This window comes from Anomalospiza imberbis, chromosome 4 (assembly GCF_031753505.1).
Source record: "Anomalospiza imberbis isolate Cuckoo-Finch-1a 21T00152 chromosome 4, ASM3175350v1, whole genome shotgun sequence".
In the NCBI taxonomy this organism is placed as follows: Eukaryota; Metazoa; Chordata; class Aves; order Passeriformes; family Viduidae; genus Anomalospiza; species Anomalospiza imberbis.
Window position 1 is genome coordinate 66241285 of NC_089684.1, and position 25604 is coordinate 66266888.

The 25604-nt window shown below is 42.0% G+C and overlaps 1 protein-coding gene across 2 annotated transcripts in view; it reads left to right on the forward strand.

The window, feature by feature from the left end:
* Positions 1 to 610: 610 nt before the first annotated feature.
* Positions 611 to 25604, forward strand: part of LIMCH1 (LIM and calponin homology domains 1) — a 175323-nt gene continuing 150329 nt past the window's right edge. The window contains exon 1 of one of the 2 annotated variants that reach the window (XM_068188951.1): positions 611 to 1004. In XM_068188951.1, coding sequence (XP_068045052.1) covers positions 909 to 1004 — 96 coding nt within the window. In that variant the 5' untranslated portion in view covers positions 611 to 908. The remainder of the gene's footprint in view (positions 1005 to 25604) is intronic. The other variant, XM_068188952.1, reaches the window with a different exon arrangement.

Below are 25604 nucleotides of genomic sequence, written 5' to 3' on the forward strand. Positions count from 1 at the left end.
ACGCAGCCCAGCCCCGTGCTGACCCTCACGCAGAGTTCTCGCAAGGCCAGTGTCGCCCCTCAGCAGCCCGAGATGTTCCGCGGTGCCGTCAGAGGCACCGGCCGTGCTCCGCTCCCGGCGCAGAAGCCCCCGGCCCTCAGGCAGGTGGGTGAGGGACGGGCGAGGAGCAGAGCGCTTTCCCCGCGGCGGACATGGAGATTCTCGGGTGCTCCGCGTAGCAACATCGATTAATGAGGTGTTTAAAGCAGCAGCAGCAGCAAACAGCAATTCACCGTGTGCGACTAGGTGCCCGCCGAGAACTGAGGGTGGGGGACTGGCTGCCCCCACAGCAGGGGGAGCCTTGCCATCGAGTCCTCCCTCCCCGGGAGCAGCAGGCTGAGGGTAGCGGCTCTCCCCCAAGCGAGGAGTGCTTTGCCATCACCGTCCCCGTCCCCGTCTGCCACGCGGGGTGCCCGAGTCCCCCGCCCACCCTCCCCCCCGGTCGCAGCGCCGCCCGCGATGCGATGCTCGCGGAGGGGAGGCGGCGGCGCGGGCATTTGCATGGGCTGAAGGCAAAGCGGCTTCGCCCGTCTGTTTTATTTTTAGCTGGCAGCTCAGGACAGCGCAGCGAAGCTCCGCTCCGCCGGCGGGGCGGGCGGGGCGGCAGCCGAGGGAGGACCGAGCCGGCAGGGCGGGCGGACGGACGGCGCACCGGTGGAGAGAGGTTACCGCAGGCGAGCCGCAGCCAGCCGGGCTGCGGAGCGCCGCCGCCCCCGGCTCCCGCCCCGGCGGCTGCGAGCAGGGAGAGGCAGGGACAGACAGGCAGCGGCCTCCGGCGTCCCCTCGCTGCGGCCGCGGCTCACCCCGGGCTGGCGACTCGGTGCCTGGCTTCTCCCTCGCCGCAGCCGCGGCGCGCCGGGGCCCTGCAGATGGCCAGTCCTGGACTGGAGCTGGGAGAGGTTCAGCCTCCTGCCGAGCCCCCCCAGCCTGAGCTGGCCTTCACCGAGGCTCAGAAATGGATCGAGGTAAGCCCGCGGGATGGCAGGGGTGCGAGCGCCTGACCCCATCGGGGACGCCCTGCGGGACAACCCGGTGTCCTTCCCTCCCCCCACGGTCGCTGTCCCCCCGGGGACTGTGGGCGTTTTATTCCACGCTGATCTCTATCTCGGCCTCCCCGCCGCTCTCCCCAGTTTTCCTCGCTGCGGAGAAAGCAGCCGGGGCCGACCGAGCCACCACTCAGCCCCCGCGCAGGGTGCGCGCTTTGGATGGGCCCCCGCCCCGCTTCCGTCGCTTCCAAACTTAATCTGTTAATCGCATTTCCCCTCCCCGCCCCCGGCGTTGGGATGAACGGGACGGCTGTAAACATGAGGCGGGCAGGTGCGCGGAGCTGTGGAGCGGACGCGGATGCTTCCCGTCCCCCCGGGGCTCCCGGGGGCGGCGAGGGGCCCCCGCCTCGCCGGGAAAGGTCCAGCCCCGCGCCCCGCCGGCTCCCCGCGGCCTCGGGCGGCGGCGGCGGCCGCGCAGGTAGCGCTCCGCAGTGCGCGGAGGGGCGGGCCGTCACCGCTGCGAGGCCGGGGACACCCCTGCTGCCCCTGTTCCCGTCTCTCAGCCGACCGAGGAGAGATATTTAGTTTGGCTGTTAAAGCAGGGCAGAAAAAAATAGATGTGCCTGCTGTTTGCTCGCGCCGTAAAACGGAAAGATGAGCAGGTGGTGGGTCAAATTTAATAGTTAAATATTTTGGCATGTGCCAATAGAGACGCTGAAAATAGCTCTCCATCTGATTTCCGGTACAGAACATGCGTGAAGGTGGCATAAACCCAGATACCAGGGTAGCTGCTCCCTTCAGCTGTGGGCTTTGAATTTAATCTGCAGCTTTTAGAAAGCCTCAGTGGATTCTCTTTTCTGAAAGTGACTAGGCAAAAGGTTGTAAAAATCGTTGTGACTTTCAGATTCTGTGAAGCCCTGTGAATTTCAGACTGTGATGCTTTACTCCAGTATCAATTAGAAAAGTAATGCTGTGTCAGTCTTCAGGGAATTGGCCCTGATATGATGTGAATCTGGCTGGTGTAGGACCAGAGGCAGAGGAACCGTGATGAATGTGAAAAGAAGGGCTTTTGTGCCAAGGAAAGGTGAACATGCAGCTTGGAAAACTGAAGTGCACCTAAACACCATTTGTCCTGGGAAGATGAATATGGCAGTTTTTGTATAGTCTTCTTTTTGACAGAGGACCAAGGGAGAGAGGCACGTGACTCCATCATACATATGGTGTAAAAATACCTTATGACAATGAGTCCTGCTGACTGCTAATGGAGCCAGGAACTCAATGGTGAAGCAGTTCTCTCTAGATAACAAAGCTGTCATCAGCCACTCCGGGCACGATAATAATTAAGGGACTATAAGTCTTCCTGTATTAGAACAGAACCTTGTGGGTCAGGCAGAAACTTCTCTCTTGGGCAGTTTATTCCACAGTTCACTGTGGCAGGAGGTCTCATGCCTGTCTCTTGTGCTACGCAGGCCCTGGTGAGCAGACCAAGAGAGCTCTTTAAGATATTTGTCCTCCATGCAAGTCCAAGAGTTCAATGTGTACAGGGGAAGCTGTCAATAACTTCTTGTGCTTCCTCCAATTTTTAAAACATTATCTGCTTGAGGCCTGAATGACAGAACTGTAATGTACTGTTATTTTTGCAACCGTCCCTTTGCCTGAGGGGAATGTGTCAGGAGCCTGGAGCATTGCCACAGCTGTGGTGTGAGAGGAAAGCATCTGCCTTTCCAGCAATGCCTGGAGTTGATGCTCCCACTAAGAGAAAGAAGGAAGAAGCTGCCAGTGAAGCAAATGTGGCTTAATTTGCCTAACACATCGTATTTCCTTTTAATCCTGGTTTGGCTTACGCTCTGGAGCATGAGGGTTATTACCTCTTCCAAAAATCTGGTCAGCATTCACCCTTCTCAATCTGGATGATTTGAACTGATTGAATTATGCAGAACTTAACATGCTAGAGCAAAGTTATTGAAAAGCAAGGTCAGTCTTAAAAAGAAATAAAATTTTAAAAATAGGAAATTATAAGGTATCAACATTCAGAGTCCCAAGCCCTATGAATTTGTGTGAAAAGCAGAAATGGGGGTCGTGCTGTGTCTGGCTACTAAGTCCATCTGCCTCAGCTGGCTCTGTACTTGTCTCTCACCAGTTTATTCTCTGGCCTGGAGATGTTAGGAAATGTCCAGTGTGTTGTGTCTTCCAACTCCCTTCTGACCATTTAAAATTACATCTCTCTCAAATGAAAAAAAAAAAAAAAAGAAATTGTTATAATTGCAAGGAAGGCTACTGAACCTGTAGAATGTAGCAGACAAGCTAGTGAGCATGTTACCAGTGTAAAACAGCTTAAAACCTGTCTTAGGCTGTAAAATAGTGCCATGCAAGGAAATTAAAGAAGAAATGGACAGATTGAAAACTCTATCAGCTTACTGTGCATTTTTATTTCTAACGATTAAGTTGTGTGATTTGCTTGTTCGATTCTCGTCTGGTTTAAATCCTCGTGTGAGTGCTGTCACTATTGTTGTAGGGCTGCAGAAATCCACCCTGTGGTATGCAGTACATTTCTCCTGTGATGGGACTGGAAAGAGAGGCTTCTCCTCTTCTTGCAGATGGGCAGCCAAGACATTAAGTTATAAATGTTTAGATCTACAAGGATCAAGGAACTTCTGTTCCACTGCTCCAGAGGTCTTAGGGGTCTTGTTTTTACTCCTTGGGTCTGTCACCTTTCACCAGAGATGGTCTTCTGGGTGCCAGAAGCCTTCCTTTTTCTCTGCCAGCATTACTTTAATCTGGATGCTGCAGTGTAGGGTGGTCTAAATTACACTGAAGTTTTGATGGATACCTTTGGGTAGGAAACCAGAGTTCAGGCTTGCTTAATTTTGCATAAATATCAACTGTGCATCCTCCTTGTAACAACAAACTAGTCTATTATTTTAGTTTAGCTTGGCATGTACTACTTAAGTGAAGAATTCCCTCTTAACAGTAAAATGCACCTTATTAGTAGCACTCAGAAGAATTAAAATAAAGGCACTGAATGAAAAATCCTGTGAGAGAGCTACATCAGTCTGCATTATTAAAGGTGTGGTATCTCATTTCAATTAATGCGTCTTGATTTCACTGAAAGAATATATCAACCTTGTAAAGCCTAGTGGCATACTATAGCAAAATAACAAATCTAATTTAATCTAATGGCCTGTAATATTAAAATATCAAGGTTGTCTGTATGTATGTTTAATCTGGAATAGCTGCTGGTAGAAAGAACATCTGTATAAACAGAGTTATTCTTGCTGTAAAGACTCACAGGAGAATAACATGGTAATAAAGTCACATTTAATACTGGTGTAACTCCTAAGGGTATTGTTATCTCCTCATTGTGCCTCCTAGCCTTGCCTCATTAATATGCTCTCTTCTCATTGCTGAGACTTGGTTCAATTAGGGATGGTTTTTCCATAGATTTGTATTCCTTAGAAACTTTGCCAGCTGATAAGAATACTTCCTTCATAGTTGTATGGCAATAATAAACAGGTCATGTTTTTCTGTCCATTGTGACCAGTGCTTGACTTCATCATTCCCTATAGATGTGTGTAAGCTAAACCCCATCAACTTCCAATAATCTGTTGCTTTTTTCCTATATACATTTCCCATGAGAATTCTTGTGTTATGGAGAAATTTGCCAGCCAGAGAAGTTTGTTGGGTGTTTTGTGTCTTCTTTTTGCCTTCTAGCAAAAACACCTCTTAGATTTTTTGTATTTAAGGCGGTGTTTTAAATTGGTAACAGTGGTGCTGCTTCTAGAAGAAGCTGTAGGACCATGTGCATTCCCTAGTGCCTCTGGATGTGCCACAACATACAGCAGAATAGGTAGGCCACTCCTTTACTACCTTCTCGATGGAAGAGTCTGAGAGGCATAAATTCAGGGAAGTGACTCAGGCAAATAAACTTCATGTGATTTGCTTGAGAGAGGAGTCTAGAAACAAGGTTTCTGTAGGGTGTCTCTCTCAGCCAGAGAGGAGGTTCCCACTGCAAAAATGTAGCTTAAAAGGAGTAAAAAGTACTTTTTTGAGCAAATATTTTCTGATGGTGAAAGACTTGGAGTATCTGCAGCAGTGTCCTGGAACTTGAGTAATATGCAAGTTTGTTTATATGATCTTTGGAATGCAGTATGACCTTTGAGGAACATCAGAGATAAAGCTCTTTTGGTGAAATGTGATTGGGGAAGCTGACTGATTCACTGAGTATACGAGTGACCTGCATCCTACAGGAGTGTTTCTATTTCCAAACATGTGTTCTTCTGTGAAGCTGATTCTAAGATCCTTAAACAGGGACACCAGCTCCTTTGAACATTGACACAGTACCTAGAACAGTGGTGCCTACAGTCAAACTGGGACCTTTGGGTGCCACTACAGGTATGCCATTATTTGGATAGGAATGCATTAAATCCAACAGACATCTTCACTAGCAAGCATTTCCAGAGAATTCAATTTAACTACTTTATAAGAGTATTTCAGTGCTGCCATTTAAGTGTAGAATGTTACACCAAGCTCTAAAACAGAATCGTTTTATTAATCAAGTATTGTAGAGTAGCTGTTGAATGAACCTCCAAGCAGTGTTTACAGGTCAAATTTCTCAGCCTTTAGCTTTTCTTTCTTTTTCTTCTGCTGGAAAGTGTCTTACCTATATACTTTATGTAATATATTGGGAATTAATTTATTAAAGTGAGCAAGTGTATTCTCAGACTAGAAGAAGCCTATGCAAATGTGTTAGACAAGTAGCCTGATATGTGGACAAGCTGAAGTATAGGCCAGAAGAATCCTTCCCATAGTGTTTGTAAGGTAGCCGTGAAGAGTCAGAAGGTGTGTGGCTGATATCAGGACCTAGATGTATGTGAGTGCAGGATACCTTTACTGTGGTTACAGTGACTGGACTTGGAGAGGAATTCTTCACTGCTATCTCTACATCTCCTCCTGGGCAGCATTTAGGGACTGCAGGCAGGACAGATGGGATGCTCTTCATTCTGGCTCAGTTAGTCATTTGGTGGAATGACAGCTAAATTGATTTAATAGGGGTGAAAGAACCCACCCAAACTCTCTGACACTGTCAGACTACCACCTTCTAGAAATATTTTCCTCTCCAGTTACCTGGCAGCTGACCTCCTGTGCTGTATACATGAACCCAGTTCCTTCGTCATGAGATGTTTAAGCCATGTTACAAGTAGTGCTTGGCACAGGGGTGAAAATAATCAGAACAACAATACTATTGTTGAAGGGATAATGTCAGGAAAAGCAGGGCTGAACTCTTAATAGTCTCAAACCTGAATTAATTTCTACTTTCAGTACTGAAATTTTAAAATAGGTAAAAGATCTGATCTTAACACCAGTCTGGGATGCCATTATACAGTTGGTGGTGGAGACCAGTTAGCATAGCTATGTAATGTCACTGGGCTTGTTCTGCTAATAGTTACATTTTTTTAAGGCAAACTTTGGTCCTCTAGAAAGGAAGGTGAAATCTTTTCCAAGTATGGAGTTTAAATAGTAGGTTGATACAGCAGGATTTTCTAGCTCCTAAAATGTTCTGGCTTATCAGGTTATAAAAACTGCATCTTGTGTTTATAAAATCTAGCAGTCTAGGAGCTTTTCATCCATGGATGAAAAATTCTGTGCATTCTTTTTCTGCAGACATTCCAAGAAGAACAATTTTCTAATGAAAAAGACAATTATGGGGTGAAAGTGTCACTTAAAAGGACAGCTGCATGGGGGAAGCTATGAACATTTTGGCATGCATGCCATGAAGATCTAAGTTTCCCTCCTTCTCCTTCTCCTTCTCCTTCTCCTTCTCCTTCTCCTTCTCCTTCTCCTTCTCCTTCTCCTTCTCCTTCTCCTTCTCTTCTCCTCCTTCTCCTTTTCTCCTTCCAATATTATCACTTAAAGAAGGAAGACTTGCCTCACTCAGGCCCTTAGATCACAATGAGTACAACAGATACCATGGCAGCAGGAACATGGCATTAAAATTGATAGCTGAAACTTCTCCCAGCTATGTTAACCACTGCCGTGGGTGAAAGGGCTGTGACCTGTGTCCTTGAGACAGAATGTGAAGAACAATAATGTACCACAGCTTAAAATAAACAGCATAAATGTAATTCCTGTACCTGGGACAGGGTGGGGACTGACTGCTGGGGCAGCAGCTCTGATGGAAAGCACTGGGGGAATCTGTGGGGAAACACAGGCTGGGCACAAACCTGCAGTGTTCTGGCAGCAGGAGAGGCTACCCCTTCATGATCTTCTGGAGCTGGTAGTGATGGATGTGGTTGTTTGCTCCTGTTTGGCACTTGCCAAACAGGCAACTCTTGGAATACTGCATCCAGTTTTGGGGCCCTGAGTGTGGGAGGGACATTGATAAGCTGGAGGAAATGAAGCAGGGAGCCCCCAGGCTGAATTGGGCTGGGACACTTGTCATGAGAGGGTGGGGAAACTGGGCTTCTTCAGGAGAGATGGCTTTGTGTGGGCATGGCAGCAGCATCCCTGTACCTGTGAGCAGGTTTTTGAGAAGACAGATTCGGGCACTTCACAGAGGTATGTGACAGGAAAATTAGATACTTGTCATAAATTAAAATAGGAAAGATTATGGCTTGATATAGGGAGAAGTTTCTTCACCTTGAGCCAGCTGAACATGGGTGCAGGTTGACCAGAGGTGCTGGGAGAACACCATCCCTGGAATGCTTCATTCCTGTGTGGACAAAGCTGGGAATGGCCTGGTCAGACCCAAAAGCTGAACTTGCACATAGCAGGAGGTTGGACTAGAGGCCTTCTGATGTCCAACCTGATTATTCTGTACATCTATAACTCCTTGACAGTGGGTGAGTAAGCATAATTTATTTTTAATGCTACTTTATAGGCCATTTGTTTTATTGTAGTGAAGAGCTTGTTTATATAAGCAAGATCCTTCTTTATAGAAAAGCCAAACTCCTATGGCTTATGGCAGGCATCTTCAGGGTATGCTACTGAGTTTTCTTTGTAGAAACTTATCAAGACAGTGTGAAATATGTTTGGCTTCTAATCTAACTATTTTTGCTAAGCCTGTTTTATTATAGGAAACTGTGAAAATTACTAATTTCATTGGCTTGGCTTGAATTTTTTTTTTTTGTTTTGTTATCATTTAATTCATTGTGCACTGCTATAACTGACCATTCGGGAATTTAAATTTCCCTTCCTTTCTAGATCTTGAGATGACATGCAGGCTTAATTCTTGAGACTTTAGGTGCTAAATCCTTAAGAGGGTTTTTGTGTGTGGTATTAGTTGTTTATAAGAATCCTTTACCTTGATAGTCACTCTCCTCAGTTCCAGTATAACCTGCTACTGTTAACTAGGGTTTTTCTTTAATTGTATGCATATATGATATTTATTGCCAGCAATCCTTACCCTAGAAAAATGTCTATCTTAACAAGAGAGTTAATAAAAGAGCTTGCATCTGATGTTAAAATTGACTTGAAGTAGTCAAGTGGATTTTTGATTGATGAGGAGAAGAAAATCGTTTGCTCATTTGAAGAGAAACCCTATTTTGCTGGTTTCGGCTGTTCAGAGGTCTCATGCCTACTACCAAAGACAGCTTGATTTTGAAATCTACTTTGACAAGCTAAGATTAAGAAAAATACTTCTACTGTGGCTTCTTGGCTTTGACATCGTTGTCAGTGATTCACAGAGCACTTCACAGGCTAAGGAGCAGCATAGTGGAGGCAGGGGAAGCAATTCTTTAATTCTGCTCTGAATGGATGGATGAGTAAGGTAAGAGAGAAATGCTCTTCATTAATTGCTCCTTCACAGAGTGTTTTGGATGATCCCTGGTTCATGATGTAAATAAGACAGGGATTTTTGCAGTGTGTGATCTGATCCCCCTATGAGTTTCAGGAAGAACATCAAAGGAAAAGTTCTCTGTGATGGCTTTTTCCTTATGCTGTTCCAACATCCAAATTCTCTCTACCTTCATTTGACTTTTCCACAGTCTTCAGATGAATCCCAGCCCTTCAGTTATCTACAAGCTATATGAAAGTGGCTGCACATTCTCTCTGTAATGCACAAAACCCAGGAGACCTCATCCTGATACTGTAAATACATTCCCTCTGGTTTCCTTTCCTCTTGGTGTTGGTAGATCTCTGTAGAGTGCTGCAATCGGGAGCAATCAAATGTCTGGGTAGATTACAGTATCATTTTAAAAATAAATTAAGCTCTTACCTGCAGTTCCTCAGACATACATTGCTGTGTCTCAGGTTTTTCTCACCAACAATAAGGAAGCAAAATCTATGGAAAGATTAGCATGTAAGAGTTCAAAAAAATTATTTTAGCTCTGATACGTACCTATAGCAAAAATGCAGGCCAAGGATTTTACATAATATATTGATAATTCTTGATAGCACTGCATCATCTGGATTCCTACACATGATGGGACTCTTAGAAGGAGAAGTTGTGAACCGAGGATGAAGAAAAGTATGGTCTTCCACTCGGGACCTTTGCATTTCTAGAGTGGCAGGAAAAAGCCACGAGTTATCTTTCCACTAAAACCAGAAGGCCAAGAAAGTCAAAGGAATTTGTAGCTCAGCATCGGGTCACAGACTAGCACAAAGAGTTTTAACTGTTGCTCTGACCTTGCTTTTGCAAAAGCAGAGGCTGATACCCATAAATAACAGATTTCAAGTGGGAGCACTGCCTGGCTACAGAGGACAAGGGGGTTGAAGTTAAAAATCTCTTTGTGGGGCTTTGCCAGCACTGTTCTCCATTAAATGCACAAAGTTATGCTGTCGTGTGACAGCAGACTGTGGCTCTAGTGGAGGTTAGAGGTCTTGCTATGTGTCTTAAAGCAAATGTAACTCCCAGACCCAAAACTCTAACTTTAATCTTCACCTGCATAAAAATATTCAAGGAAATTATGGAACTCATGATGATCTAATTTCTTGTGCAAATTCTAAATCTGATGTTGGTGTATTGGACACTCCGTTTCAATTCTACTTCCAACAAATACTGAAAATTCTTTGTCCAAATGTCTACTTTACTAATCTAGAAAATTACTTAATCTAGAAAATTCTTAAGTAAAAGATTTTTTTTTTAAGTCTGCTATCAGAGAAAGGAAGCTTCTATCTGAGGAAAAGCACTGAAGTCTTCCTCCCCATTTTTTCCCTGAATTCCTGGGTTTGAATATTAACTTTATGCCTTTGATGGCAATTTTGCTTGTATTTTCCATTTTCTTTTTTTCCATTTAAAAAAGAGTCATGGTGTGTTAGGTGAAGTCTGCTACTTGTCAGTGAGCATTTTCTGACTGTGTTTGGGAAAGGGAGAGGGATGAGAAGAGGCAGAAGTGACTGCCTTGTCTCTGTCAGGCTGGTGCAGGCAGGGATGCTCAGTGTGCCAGGATGTTCAGCCATGAATCCCTTGGCTTTGTTTCTGTGCAATTGTTGTGATTCATTTCAGTGGGCTAACTCACATATATAGTTGCAACAAAAACAACTTCGGAATTTTTTTCAGTCCAGAGGCATAAATGCAACTATATAATCTAAGCAGGAAAAAAAAAATAATAACTACGCAAGTATTTTTTTCTGTTTGTCCTTTTCCTGATTCTGAAGAGGTTTTTTTTTGAAGTTGTGGTTTGGAAAAAGGAAGCTACGGATTTAGGAGTATGCATGTGCAGTGTCTGTCAATCTGACAGTGTTTGGATCAGTTAAAGATAGGAAAGAAAATAATTTGTTTTCCAGAAAAAAATATGCTTGCAAGGAAAAGAAGGTGTCATAATCAGTAAGTCACAAAAGTGAGTCTTGCCTGAGTTCAGAGAAATTATATAAAACCTTAGCCTAATATCCTACCCCTCCCAAACCCAACTTTTATTTCAACAAGAGGGCCTTCAGTTTTGGAATAACATGTTAAAAAACCAAAAATCAACAAAGTTTAATTGACTCAAATGATCCTTTATTAGAAACATCTTGCCTGTTCCAAAGGGAAGCAAAAGTACCTTCTAAACATTTTAATTGTGAACATGCAGACTTCAGTCTTGCTGGGACTTAGTTTTCTCCTTCTCTCTGACCAGAGCCACTCTGCCCATGCAGTACTCTGCTGAGGGTGCTGGGCTGAAGGGCACTTTCTGGCAAGGCAGGTACTTCTTCCTGCTGGTTGGAGGGGCTGTAGGCAGTCTACACTCATCTTTCAGGACGGCCCAGGTGCACAGCTACTGCTCAGAGTGGAGGTTGTGTGGTGGCCACTGCTCTTGTGTGGTGGTTCCATCTGGTGCTTCCAGCATGGGTGGCTGTTGCAGTGTGGTTCCTGACATCCAGAGACTCTCAGGCTGGCACAGCACAGTGAAGGGTGAGATATGTCCTGTGAGGAGATGAGCATAAAGGGAGCACAGGGTGTTAAAAATCAAGCTGGTAAAGTTGCAGTAGTTTTACCTCCCTTATCTTTCAGTAATTATTTTCTCACAGGAAGCAGTCCTCAGTTAGATTTGCAGATGTTCACTTGCTATGGGTGCCCTCCAACCATAAGCATCAAACTGGATCTGTAGTAGGAATGGATCTGAAGGAATATGCAGGTTATGAAGGATGCACTGCAATTGGTGGGAGAACCTTCTTGAGTACCCTAAACAGGAAAAGACACCTATTTTTATTTAAAAATGTATCTTAGTAATAAATGCTTTTTAACTTCATTCCTTTCACTCATTTTGCTTTGTCTTAGTAGCTTCAGGGGAGAAAGTAAGCAAAGCAGTTATGGCTAGCTATGGGACAACTTAATGAAAATTCACAGAGGTAGCTCTGCGTGGCATTCCAGTAAGATATAATAAAAAACTTGTCTAGCGGTGCTTGCAGGATTTTATCCGATAATTTTCATTCATTGTAGTTCACTAGTGTCTCTGAGGTTGCAATGCTGAATAATAGCTTTGATTCTGTACTTTTTATTTTTGGATTTCAACCAAGACTCTTGAGTGCATATTCTGGTCATAGGCAGATCTGATATTTGTGGTTTTTACATCACCCTCAATATTTGTTAGTTTTTCAGTGCAATGCTTAGTTCTCCATTGTCACACTGGGTTTTCTTTTTTTATTTTCTTTTTTTAAAATAAATTGTGTGGAAAAAACTTGCATTTCAGCTTCCCACATTAAGGGCCTTGAAATCAATAGATCAAAGCCAGAGCAGACTTGCTGGAAGTGGTGCAATCTCAAACTGTGTTGAAAGCTTTTGTTTTCTGCCTTTTTACTGTCTCTTGGTATCTCCCAAGAGGAGGAAGACCATGTGGGGGGTCTCTGTGTAGGGAAAGGGGAGTATGCCATCATTGCATGCTTGGGGTGCAGGGCTATGTGACTAGAAGGTGCTGATTTTCACAAGCAGCAGTGGGGGAAGGCTTTGCACAGGATGAGGAGCTCCGATATGAAGCATCAAAGCAATGGTTTCCCATGGCTTGACCTGGTGTCCAGTACACCCAGGAAATAGGTGCTGTTGGAAGATGTGCTCATGGAGAAAGGACTGTCAGTGTTAACTATGAGCAGTGAACATTTCTCAGTGCATGCAGCTTCAGCCAGGTAGAAGTTTTCTTTCAGGATTGAGAGGGGAAAACATAAGCATCTTGTACAAAAAACATATGAAGAGAACAAAACATAAGCTCCTATTTTTGTGTTTGCTGGGGAGGGAGGATGCTTTAAACTTAGAACTGCAACAGCATGAAAGCTGTAAATGGTTGGTGAAGTAGATGTGATAGAGTCAACAAAGTTGAGATGCTTCCATGTGTCAAAAACTCTTGCTGCTACTCTGTTGATGATAAGCTTTTATTTCTTCAAGAAAAAGCAAGTTAGAGAAATGGCTCTTCTACAATGTAGAAAGCTGCTGACAGGGGCAGAAGGTCACTTCTAATTTGCAGATTTGTGTCCTTTGTTGTCCAGAGGTGTATCATAGTAGAATTTCTTAGGACAATGGCATGAAACGAAAAGAACTGCTGTCTGATAAGAACTTCCACAACCAATTGCATTTATAGGTTGCCATGAAAATGTCTTGTGAACGACTGAGCTTGAAGCCAAGTGTGTTGACCTGTGCACTTGTCCTACTCCTCAGAGCCATGATTTCTTCCTGCCAGAAGTCTAATGAGGGTTTTGGAGGGAAAGAGCACGTTTGGGAATTTCGGGACTGCTGTAACTATAGCTCTTTCACTCCCAGTACAGTGACAGAATATTTGAACTAATACAAGTTAGGAGAATTACAATTTTGTTCTTACTAGTAAAACAAAATGCCCTTTTTTTTGTTCATTAACAGCCCATCTAACTTAAAATACGGCTTCTGACTGAAGGGCTTCAGACCATTTTACTTGCTTCTTGTGTAGGCAATGTTGGGGGATTTTTTTGTCTGTAAATGACTGCCCAGTAATCCATCTGTTAATGCACAGAAATATGGGTGGCAAAAGGCACTCACTTGATGCATTTGTTGCATGGATTCTGCCAGCTCTCTGCCTCCTGTGTGCCTTAAGGGCTAAAAATATCTTTACCTAGGATAATGGTTATTGTGGTATTACTTGAGTAGCTGACATGCAGTTGGTCTTCCATGCCCCTTGTATCTTTGTATCCTGGTGCATATAACTTCAAGGTTTTTCTTCTAAACTTGCCCAGAAATAAAGAAATTTAGCAAATTTAGCTCAGAGAAGGGAAGAAATGAGAATTAGCAGAGTCTGGTTAAAGAGCTTCAAGAGCACACCCTGTAACAGGCACTTCAGAGAATATAAGCTAGATCAGGCATGTCTAATCCACTGTAAAATCTCCTTTTCCCCAGGACGTCCTGGTTGGAGTGGAGATCTTGAGCCCTGATCATGTTGCAGGCAAGATGTAGCTCTTTCTACTGGAAATATTTGATAGCAATTCTGACTAGAGTGAGTTGCTCAGCAGGGCTTAATAGAGATTTCCACATTGTTTCTGTGAAGTTGTGTCTTCAAGAGTTCTGCATTTAGTATTCTATCACAGTAGAAAGTGAGAAGCATGAGTACAGATACCAAATTGACAGATCATCTCTTTGGAAGACACTTGGATTCAACTCTCAAATTAATTCCAAATTGACCTTGCTCTGTTTCTGAAGAGAACAACTGTTTCTTTCCTTTACTACTTCTGTCTTTGTCCTGCATAAACCCTGTTTTTAAGACAGAAGATGGTGGAAGCAGGTTTTAGTTAAACTGTAGTATGAGCTCCTGGTTTTGCTTTGAGGTTGGGCTGAACATATTGCTTTCCAGGTCTAGGCAGTTACTCTTCTAGTCGACTTGAACAGCATTTCATCCTGACAGCTGTTTTGCTGACATTATTCCCAGTTAGTTATTCATTGGGATTAAGGGCTTTCTGCAGCCAGAACTCTTTGCTGGGAGTGTGCTGTCATTTGGCAGACCATTAAATTCTACAGTGCTTAAAAATTTTAATTTGCCCTACATTCTTCCTATTTGGAGTTCCAGCTTAATTGCTCTGTGGGCAAAGAATAAAAATTTACTATAATTACCCTCATTTTCCTCTCTGTTCCCCTTCTCCGCAATATTTTGAAGCCAAAACTTTAAGAGCCAGATTTTGATAAGAATTGCTTTTTCCTGAGGTAACACATGTACCATGTGTGAACTTGGGACTCTGTATACAACTGTTCCTTGAATGCTGAGTGAAGTCCATGGGCAACAGGGTCACCCAGCATTAGTTTGCATTGTTCAGTCTCTGAAAATGATGACTGCTGTTTCCAGATTTGGTCCCATGGGTAGCATGATCCTGGGAAGAGAGTGCTTGTAATGGTGGTGATGATGACACTGCTGCTACCTCTTTCTGCTAGTGCTGGTGGCACAGGTGGTGTCCCTTCAACCTGATGTCCTCACCTCTCAAGGAGGTAGCAGTAGTGGTTCTTGCCAGCACGGTTGGGCTGGGTGAAGCTAGAGGAGAGTGCTTTGTGTTTTGCGGAAACTTTGTGCTTGAATGGCCATTTCTTTCATTTCTCTACTCCTTGGCAGTCACCTGATAGTAACTTGTCTTATGCTTTGAGAGTTACAGTTTTAAGCTAATGTGTAAGCAATCCTCCTGTAATTAAAATCAAGGATCAGTTCTCTTTTGGATCTGTAGATTAGTTTATCCTGGCACTGGTCCAGACTGGATGGAGAAGCTGTTTTGCTCTGTAGGCTTCTTTACTGCTGCTAAGCAGGTAAAAGGAAGAACTCTGTCTGGGTTGCATGCTCTCAGAACATCTGTTTCTTTACTAATATGTTTCTTACTGGCCTTGGATCTATTGCATAATGAAGATAATGTTAAGCCTATGTGGTACTCTTTCATGGTTTGCATCCAATTTCAGCTCTAGTGCCACCTACTCAAACACTGTATTTATAATGTTTGGCGTAATTCTAGAAAGAATTGTGATAACCCCTTCATTTTTATCATATCTATACCCTTTTCCTTGGCTCATCTATTTGTCCTGCTACCAGAGGGCATTGAATGAATTTGGTATGCCTCTGGTGAAAGCACTCACAGGCATGGAAGGAAAAAAAAGGTGTTTTTTATTATTAAAAAGAGCAAAGTCTTCAATAAAAGGGCAAAAGGACTGATGTCCCTTTCAACTGGAGATAAATTTCTAACACTGTTCAGCTGATATGTGTCATATTTTTAGAGTTAACTGACACTACTGATTTTGAATACCAGCCCAATTTATATTTGAAAATCTCTGGAAAAGCAGGTGTGTTCATGAGTATGAACTGGCACAACAGAATTCTGTCTCTGGAAAGACATAATAGTGTTAAATAGTAGTGAAAAAGTATAAAATTCCTTATATCATGTCTGTAATCAGAAAATTCATCTTAAAACTCAAGACTATCAAAAATGACCTGCTTCTTTGAATATCATCAGCAGAAAGATTTACTAAACAAGTACTGAGAAGTACTTTTTTTTTTTAAACAAGAGAATCAATCTATGTATCCATCTTTCACTCAAAACCAAGTCATTTGAATCCCATAACTTCTCTTTGTACTGTGTTGTACTTTGCTATCCCAAGGATAGGTTTAGGGTCACATTGCAGACCAATCAGATGATCCAGCTAAGCTTGTTTAAGTGGAAGTGGAACAGAACTTTCTGGACCTTTGTTGTTTTTGCGGTTAAAGTAAAAGCTGCCAGCTCTGCCCTACAAAGCCAAAGCCCATTGGTGCCGTAAAGTCCATCAGCTGGCTTCCATTTTCATTTTTATAGAGCAGACTACAGAGATTACTCTGTAATACTTGTACTACAAATACTGCTTGGAATTTGATAGCCTTTGAAAGTGGCCCAGACTGTAGTAAAGATTATAGCTCAAGATGATCTCATTATTTAGTTCCTGGTTTGGAAGATTTCATTAATGTGTGTCTTGAAAGACCTATTTTGTATATTTTCACCCTTGGTGATGGTGTCTCCTTTCCGTATTGAGTCCAGACATTTATTAGTTTTGTTTTCTAGCACTCTGATTTTAGGGTAAGTTTTTTAACTTTAGATAGACTGAACCCTTCTGTTTTTTTGGTAATCGTTGTCACCATAAGATTATATACCTAAATTTTTACAGGAGACTTAAAATTTTGCATTAGAAATTTAATGTGCTAAGAGTAACTTGGCAATAGTTTTCTATCTTTTGTTGTGGCTTCAAGTTAGGGTAGCAGAAGTAAATTTCATCATCCAATTGGGAAACAAAATTATTTGCATTTTTAAGTACATTCATGATTTTTTAAAAATCCATTATGATAGCTTCCAATACCACAGAAATCGGTTGGTATAATTTTGCAGAGAGCTGAGGAAGGCTCTGTGCATTCCTCCAAGAATACCTTACTTTCTACTCCAATAGTCCTTTCATGTATACAGCACCGGCAAATCCAGCTTCACACCCCCATGAACAGCAGAGCTTGTAAGAAGACAAGAGAATATTAATGCAAATGATGCTTTCCTGTATATGCAGGATATTTCTGGGCTAATGCTGGAGGTTTAGCCTCCACTAGAGCACAGGAAAACTGTTTGGCTTCAGGAGTGCAAAACAAACCTTCTTCCATGGAGCTTTTAAAATTGTTTTCTTACTACTGCTTTTTATTTGAACATATACTTTGTCTGACTGTTCACTCTTTTGGCACTTCATCTCCTGATCTTTGCTTGTGCATTTTTTAGACTGAATTGCGTGTACAAACTTTAAAGTGTTAAATTATCAAGAGGTGTGCTGTATTCTCCTTTGGAAAATAGGCAGGTTTTTACTCCTCTCATACGATACCCAACATCTCAGGGCCTGATCTCTGAAGACAGCTAAACGCAAGTGAAATAAGAATTGTCTCAGTAATATGTTTCTGTCTTCAGTCTTGGAGAACGTGATGAAATTTGCAAGGTCAGGCCTACTAAAATAACACAATAGTGTTGTCTCTGCAAGCTCAGTTTCCCTTCATGGGCATGCATATTAAATACGTGGTCACTGCTGTGTTTCTCCTGAGTATCTCTTTAGTGCACAGAATGAATAGCACAGCTCTCAATGAACAGCTATTCAGTGTTTCATTTTCTCCTTACTGTTCAACATGCAGTCCTATGCCATGTTCTTTGTTTGCAGTTCAAACCAAATTCCAAGGATGGAATTATTTTCTCAGACTTTTGTGCTGCTCATCACTAAAGTATCTTTGCAAAAAAGTTCCGTGCAAACATGAACCTTATTTCATGCCTCCACTGTAAGTATCAAAATTGTGGTACAGAGAAATTGATTCAAGACTGTATGCTAATTTGAGACTCTTAAGACGTTGTATTCTTTGCCATGTATTTAGCATTCCGTAGCATTATAGAGGCACAGCTGTGGCTCCCTTCCATGTGCTGGGATGCCAGGCACTCAGAGCAAATGAGCAGTGTGTGACTGGTAATCAGCTATCGAATCTTGGTATCACTGATTGCACTGGTGACACCACTGAGTACAGTGGCATCAGCCAGGACAGTACTCAGATCTCAGATCAAGTGTGTAGCTGGCTGAAATAATCTTTTCAACTCCCTGCAATTCTTTCCTGCTTTCGCTGCCTATGTACAAATTATATAGGCAAGGAAATATCACTGCCCTTGCCTGAAATGCTGCTCTCTAAGGCTTTCAATCTCGGTCTTCTGTGATATAAGTGACATAATAAATCTGTCTTGTTTTAATACCAGTTCTTTATTTTTAATCATTCTCAGGCAGTTTCCTTTTCTCCTATCTTCTCACTTCCCTTACTCTCATACCTCACTGGATTGTGTGCTTTAAACTTAGCACCAGACAAAGTGAAGGAGCAGTGTAGTGGGTGCTGTTGAATCCCAAGGTTTGGGACTGTTCTAACAGGGAAGAAGTGGGGCTGAAATGCTCCTAGCTAGGAAATCTTTTTTTATTCTATCAGGATACAGTCCTAGTGACTTGTTTTCCTTGCTAATAGATGATAAACTGCTGTAATTATAAGTACTTTTCTGACTAGAATTGCAGATCTTCTGTCTACACCTTTCTGGATAAAGACAATTGAAGAGTTTGTCCAGCACAAATTATCTGGCTTGCTATGTACATTTCAACTGGAATGTAACATTTTGCATGCTTATGGTCACTTTTTGGTAGTAAGAAGTCGCAATGAATCAGTAGTTCATACATTAGGAATTTTAAAAAGACATGTGGTAGGAGAGAGGGCTAGGGAGGCCAGCCCATAACATCTGTCCTACTGTGTAGCATCATCTGTTCCTTGGTATTCAGGTTGTCTGAATTTCTGGCTGAAATTCAACATGTGAAGGTTATTAGATCAATTTTTTTTCTGTCACAAAGGCTGTGGAAGCTTATTTTGCCCGTTTTTCTTGGTAGTGAATCTGCTTTCTATCGCTATGCTTTTATAAATCTGCTTTATCTCAGTAACATCATAGGTAACTTCCATAATTAGAATCAAAAGTCAAAATGAAATTATTCATTTAATACCCACTATGCACATTATTATAATATAATAGTATTAATTTGGAACCTTCTGGCATCTAAAATGTATGTCTTGTGGCAGATTTAAAGTAGGGATCTTTATTCTTAAAATTTATAACCTACAAATTTAATTTCCTATTTTGATCAAGCTATGAGGTGTAAAAATTGCCTAAGGCTGTTTCTTACATTTATAAATAGATGCATAAAATTTTTATAGTGGTTAAATGAGAAATTAATTAATTTCTCTGTAATAAAGGAGACTACACTATAATAAAGAGTACATAATAAATTTGACTAGGAACCATAATATATTTGACTTAATATTGGTAAGCAGTAAATCAGTTATGTGTCATGGAAGTAGGGTGACTTAGAGTCTAAGTGGTATGTCTGGTATAAGCCACAATAGAATAATGTTTTGAGCTTAATGTGCTAAATGTTCATAGGTAGTGGGTGTTTGACAAAATAAAGGATCCCTAAAGGAATATTGTGCAAAATAATCCAAACAACTCTAGTTGGCTGTTTTACTTTTTTTACCCCATAGGATTTCTTTGAGCATGTACGAGACCTGTTGCATTCCAGAAGGGTCAATGCAGTTGAAGGGACAGCACTGTCTCAGCATAAAACACTTTAGTTGTAAAATATGCCAACTATTTTTGAGGCTAGCTGTCAATAAGCACAGGTCCTAGTAGCTGGTGATTCTTCATGAAAAGAGAAAGTGTATGTTAAATATGCATGCAGGCACACCAACCATGCTGTCATGATGTCATGATTCTCTGCAGCTTGGAAGGCTCTAGGGACAGCAAAGTGATAGCATCACATTCAGATAGAAGGGAAATTTCTGACTCATCTCGGTGAAATCATTCATGCCTTGGAGACCCTTCAAGTTTTAAAAAAAAATGTCTATTTGCAAAGGACATGGTGACCCTTTAAATGTTATGATAAAAGCTTGGAGTTTGCCTCTGGTTTTGTGCTGTCACTGTAACATGAGCTGGTTTATCTGATATAAAAGCTCCAGGGAATCAGAAAGCTATATATTTAAGTTTTAGGATGCCATTTGTAAGACTCCTATTTTCACAAGATAAGTGTTGATCACAAAGGAAACCTTATCTGTCTGTCTTAGAAGCACAGGGTCTACATCATACAAGTCTCTTTTGGTGTGTTGGCATGAAATCATTTCTCAGAACAATACTTGCACTATGACAGTGGGTAGAAGTGGAGGATAGGCTCCCAAATGGGGACACAGGTAAGCAGAATAAACGTTTTGGCTGGAACCCTGGGAAAATGCTTGCAGCTAGTGTCTCTTGTGGAAAAAGAGAAGAAACCTGAGATTCTAGCACAAGGTAGCTTTGTGCAGGTTTCTCTTGATGGCAAAGAGAATGTGGAAAGTTGCATGGCAGACACTTGATAACCAGGCACCAAGAAAAATACCTTTTGATGTTAAATCCTGTAGGTCCAGGTGGCTTCTGAAAAACTGAAAATATACCGTTTTTCCCAAAGTAGCTGATCATGAAGTAAGGGGAGGAGCTGGCAGAATGAATCCAAAGGAGGATTTTTGAAGCTGGAGTGTGCCTGTTGCACTAATTTGATCCAGACATTATCTTGTGGGTCTCTAGATAAAGCCTCATGTGAAGTAAAGAAGGTACTTATATCCTGCTGGCAAGAGTGTGATCATCATATCTGGAGCTTTTTTGTTTTTCCTATTCTTTAATTATGTGTGAGCACCATCAGTTTGCTGTCTGAAAATCAGGCTGTGTGTTCTGCAAAGGGTGGGAGTGGGCAGCTGACTAAGTCCCCAAGTGCCTTCTTGGGTTCCCTTGCAGAAAACCTTATGGAAGACGGCCACAATTTACCAGGGTTTATCTAGTTACTCTGAAACTTGAGGGTTGAGGTTTTGGGCAGTAGGGTATGTTTTTGCAGACTCATTCATAGCTTTTTTACTTTGATTTCTCTGAATAGGGTCTGACAGCATTTGCCTGAGAATCTTATGACTCTCAAGCACTTTGAATAAAAATCTGTGTTTTATTGATACTCAGTTCACTCATTAGATGCTACTGAGATCCCAAATTCTGAAAAATATCAATTGGGAGGAAATAAGCAGACATATACACATGAAAAAAAAGATTTGCTAAGAAACTCTTCATGATACATTTGAGGAAACAAAATTGATTCAGAACTTTGTAATATCTTACCACCTCTTAAAGAACTTGATGGGTTTTTTTCCAGTACTTAAGTAAAGGCAGTGAATGAAAATTCTAAAGCTAGACTTTTTCTTCATTTGCTTTGTCAAAAACTAGGTTGTTGTTTCACATGAGCTGAATATGTGAGCTTTATGTAAACTATTTGCTTAGCATATTAATTTTTGATTGGGCAAGTTGGTGTTGAAGTTTAAATTTGCTCTGTAAGTTCAGTTCCTGTGGATATTACTGTGACTGCCAGCATGAGGAGCATCACCATCTGTATTTCAGGGGAAAATGAATTTCAACATAACAATGTTATGACAAACTGAGTTGAAGTTTGTTTTACAACTGTTCATAGGCATTTATGAGTCAGGATGACACACAGGGACTGAAGTAGGATTTTGATTGTCAGTCTTCAGCTGGGTTTTATTCCATCTAGCCATGTATACAATGTTTAATATGTGTAGGTGCAGGACACCTGCCCATTTCATCCCTCCCCCTTACATTCAGTTAAGGGCTTGTGGTTAGAGGAATGAAGACGGTGACCAGCTTCACACAGCTGGAGGCAGATTGTGTCACCTGATGTAGACTGGCACTCAGCTCTAGCCAAAATACCACCTGTCTCTCTGAGGGCTGGCCTCAGAGATGGCCTTTGCTATGAGGTGAGGCTGTCTGAGCACAGCCAGCAACCTTTTCCATTGTACTTGGCTGGCATCCTGGAAAATAGCCTGTTTGTGGATTTTCTCTTTTAACTCTCTGTAGCAGAGATCCTCCTCATCATTGCTGAACCTGGGAACATGCTTGGCTTCTAACGGGGGCATCTGCCAGATTTCTGACCTAACTTGGCTATCAAAAGGCCCCTAGTTGCTGTTTTGGCATAGCACATTTAAGAGCCTCGATGCTTCAGTAAGGTTAAGGATATCTTTTGCATGCAGCTCTTCCACCCAAGCCATTGAACCCCTGTGGCAGTTTTTCCCTACTTCCATGCTGTCAGTTTCTGGGGCTTGTAACTGTGACCCCTAACAGTGTTATTAGGCCGGTTCCTCTCTGGTGTAAGAATCACCCCTCTTTCCCACCTTTTTCTTATCTCTGGCTTTGTAGATTTTAGCTCATATTAGAGTAGAAACAGGACCCAGTTCACAGCTAAGTAGGTGAGTCCTTTAGTTCTTGATAACTGTTACCCCATGGTGTATGTACACAGAATCAAACCAGATAATCAGTATGAAACACTTGCACCTAGTTGGCATTGTCCAAACAGCACTAATAGCATCATATATGGGTACAGCTGTACTTCTCCAGCATTCTGTATAAAATCTGCATCTATGGTAGGCACAGGTAAATGAGTATTGTCTCCAGCTGGACCTAGGAATGTGCGTTTTGAACTAGGATATCTGAGGTGAGACAGGGTATTGTTAACCAGTTATGGTGCCCAGAAAATATTCTGTAGTAAATAGGGACATTTGAGTGCCTGTAGTGCAGAGCCTGGCCTGTCAGTTTGGTGACAAGACTCATCCAGCTGTATCACTGATGCAGCTCAATGGGGAATATTCTGGAAGGGGAAGGCTATATTGAGAGCATAGCTTGAGTGACGCCTGTGGCCATCTTCAAGCATGCCATTCCTTTTCTAAAACATACACCGAAATCAAATATCCTCTCATGTCCAACTGTTCATGGAATTCCCTCCTCCTCCTCCTCCTCCTCCTCCTCCCTCTCTACCCAGATCCTGATTCTCTCCTTCCTCCTCTGTTTCATCCATATGGTTTGCTGGCCTTCAAAAAGACCTGGTGTCAGCCACTCTTCCTGATCATGAGACTTGCAGTACTTCTCCTCTGTTTTTAAGTGCTGACCACACTGTCATCAGAATTGATGCCATGGAGATGGCTTGCTCTCTTCGGTATCTTTTTTAGCCCAGCCAAAACCCATCCTAGAGATGGGCTGATCCACTCTAATGCTAAGCAGGCCCTGCAACACTCTCCAGGCAGGGCTTTATCATTGAAAAAGTGTCAACTGGAAACGGAATAGGTCATGTAATAGGTCAAAATACACCAAAATGTGTATTTAATGCCTGATTCTATTGCAACTGATATTTGGTTTGATTGTTTCCACTGCTGCAATGCCATCCATCATGGAGGGAGCATGGTGGACAGGATTATTGACCAAGCCTCTAGGTTTCCTAGGGGCAATGGGCTCAAAGAAAGGGCACATACATTTGTGTTTTTTAAGTGTTGTTTAAGTTAAGTGTTTTTAAAGTGTTGTTTAAGTTAAGCCAGAAAAATAGTGCATCCTTGCTGTTCTCATAGCTATGAGGTGAAGGTTGTGGCAGTCTGGTTGAAAGGAGTGGCTGCTCTCAAATGAACTGTCAGGCGCTGCTCCAGCCCAGCCGTTCAGTGCCTGAGGTTCACCTCAGAGCACAGCTGTGGTGCTCAGCTCTGTGCAGGACTCCTGGGGCCCTGTTTTCTGTTTAGCTCAAAGATGAGAAAAAATGAGTTGTGGGAAAAATAAAACCCAAACCCAGAACTTCAAAGACTCAGGATGATGATTGACATACAGAGATTTTAAGAAAAACGTAGTTTGAAAACTACAGCTTTGTCTTCACAAAACAACCCAATGTTCTTTCAGAGAAAGTAAAGATATCTCCATCCTCTTCTTCTGTGCATTAGCCATTTAGAGGTGATATATATTCAGGGATTCAAATTTTGCAATGAAATGAGCTCCTGTAATGGGTTCAAGAGATGCTGTGCAGGGTCAGTGCATTTTGCAATTCTTGGGTTTGGTTTTGTACTTTTCTACGTTTTCTTAATCAACATGCTCCCCTCTCCATCCCTTCTAGAATCTGTATTTGTTTGTGGTTTTTTCAAGTTGTGTTTGCATCTGGCTTTATCTTTCTTTTTTTTTTCTTTTTTTTTTCCTCTTCTGCTTTCATTTCCTCCCCTTTAAGGGATCATTATGAAATTCTTGACATTTCTGAGCATTCTTATATGCAGTTGATTTGTGTGGTTCATTTTCATCACTGAATAGCAAAGAAGAAGGACAGGTTAGAATTCCTGTAGCAGTCTGCCTAAATTTACTGAAAAAAACCCCAGATTTTCTTGTCTTTGAATTTCCATGGGTAAAATAAGGCTATCTCAAATCTGTTGCATATATATATATATATATATATATATATATATATATATATATATATATATATTTTCACTAAACTACTTTGTCAGTGCCAGGGAGGGCAGCTGAGGTAGTCCTGCCTTGTGCCAAGTCCAGTGGTGTGCTCTTATGACATTGTTTACAGCTGCTGGGCTGAGTTGTCTCAATTAGTTGTGGAATTCATCAGCTAGCAAAGGATATTGTTTATCTTTTACCAGGGAAATCCTCAAAATAGTTCAGGTCTCAACTCTATCGTTTGGAGCTTTTTTTTTCTGTCCTCTGTCCTTAAGCTTTTGCAAAAAGTCCAAATGGCTTCTTCTTTTTGGACAAATTTAGAAACTGCTATCATGTTGCTTGTAGCTTGTGGCATGCAATAGAACTGGGAACAAATGGCTGCACAATGATGTATTTGATACCATTTGATCTATGGAATGCTACACCCCCCACGTTTCTTCTCCATGTTTCAACCCCCTCACTCCTATAGACCTATCTAGTGGTTTAATATTCTGCCAGTCCCTAAAAACAACAAAATCATGCACATACTGTACTGAAAGACTGAGATAGCAAAAGCTTCCCATTTGCAGAATGTGATGCTAAAGTCTTTCTTACCAAGAAAAGAAAAAATCAAATTCTTTAGAAATTCAAAAAGTCTGGCTGTAAATCAGGGTTTTGGAGCTAAGTGGCATTCTTAGTGAGCATTTGTGTTGAGTGTGTGATGTGAAAAAGCACTCTTAAGCTGCAGTTACTTAAACCTTCCTGTGCTCTCCTGGCTTGCTTTCTTGTGGGATGTTGAAAGCTTTCATTGCTATGCAGTTTTTCTCTCTGTGGCTGATGCTGTGATCCTTTTGCTTTCTAACTCTTCTTACTTAAGCAAGGTGGAAATAAAAGCTCTTGTTCACAGATTTACTGAACAAAGAATTATTTTATTTTTTCCTTGACTGTTCAGTATTAGCAGTTTACTGGAAGAGTGCTTCTGACTTATAGCTGTAGGAAATACAGGTGCCAGCCATCTCACACAAGGGTTATCACTGATTAATTTAGAAATTAGCAATAGACTCATTTCAAAAGTGCAGTTTTCCCACTCAGCTTTACAAGGCTCATCAAGTAAATGGTATTCATAGCAACCAAATTTTACTGTATTTTTTCAAACCATAATGTTAATGCATTTGCATTTTTAATGAAGGTTGGATGGGCTTTGGGACAGACCTGTTGCTGCTGAATTTTCTCATTTTTTTAAGGCTGAAGGTTGCTGTATGTATTAAACAGATTCTACCTAGCAACCTGGCTCTTGGCATTGAGTCCCACTGTACAGATGAGTGTTGAGCAGGTGATCCAGCTCACATGTAGCACCCCCAGGCAGGG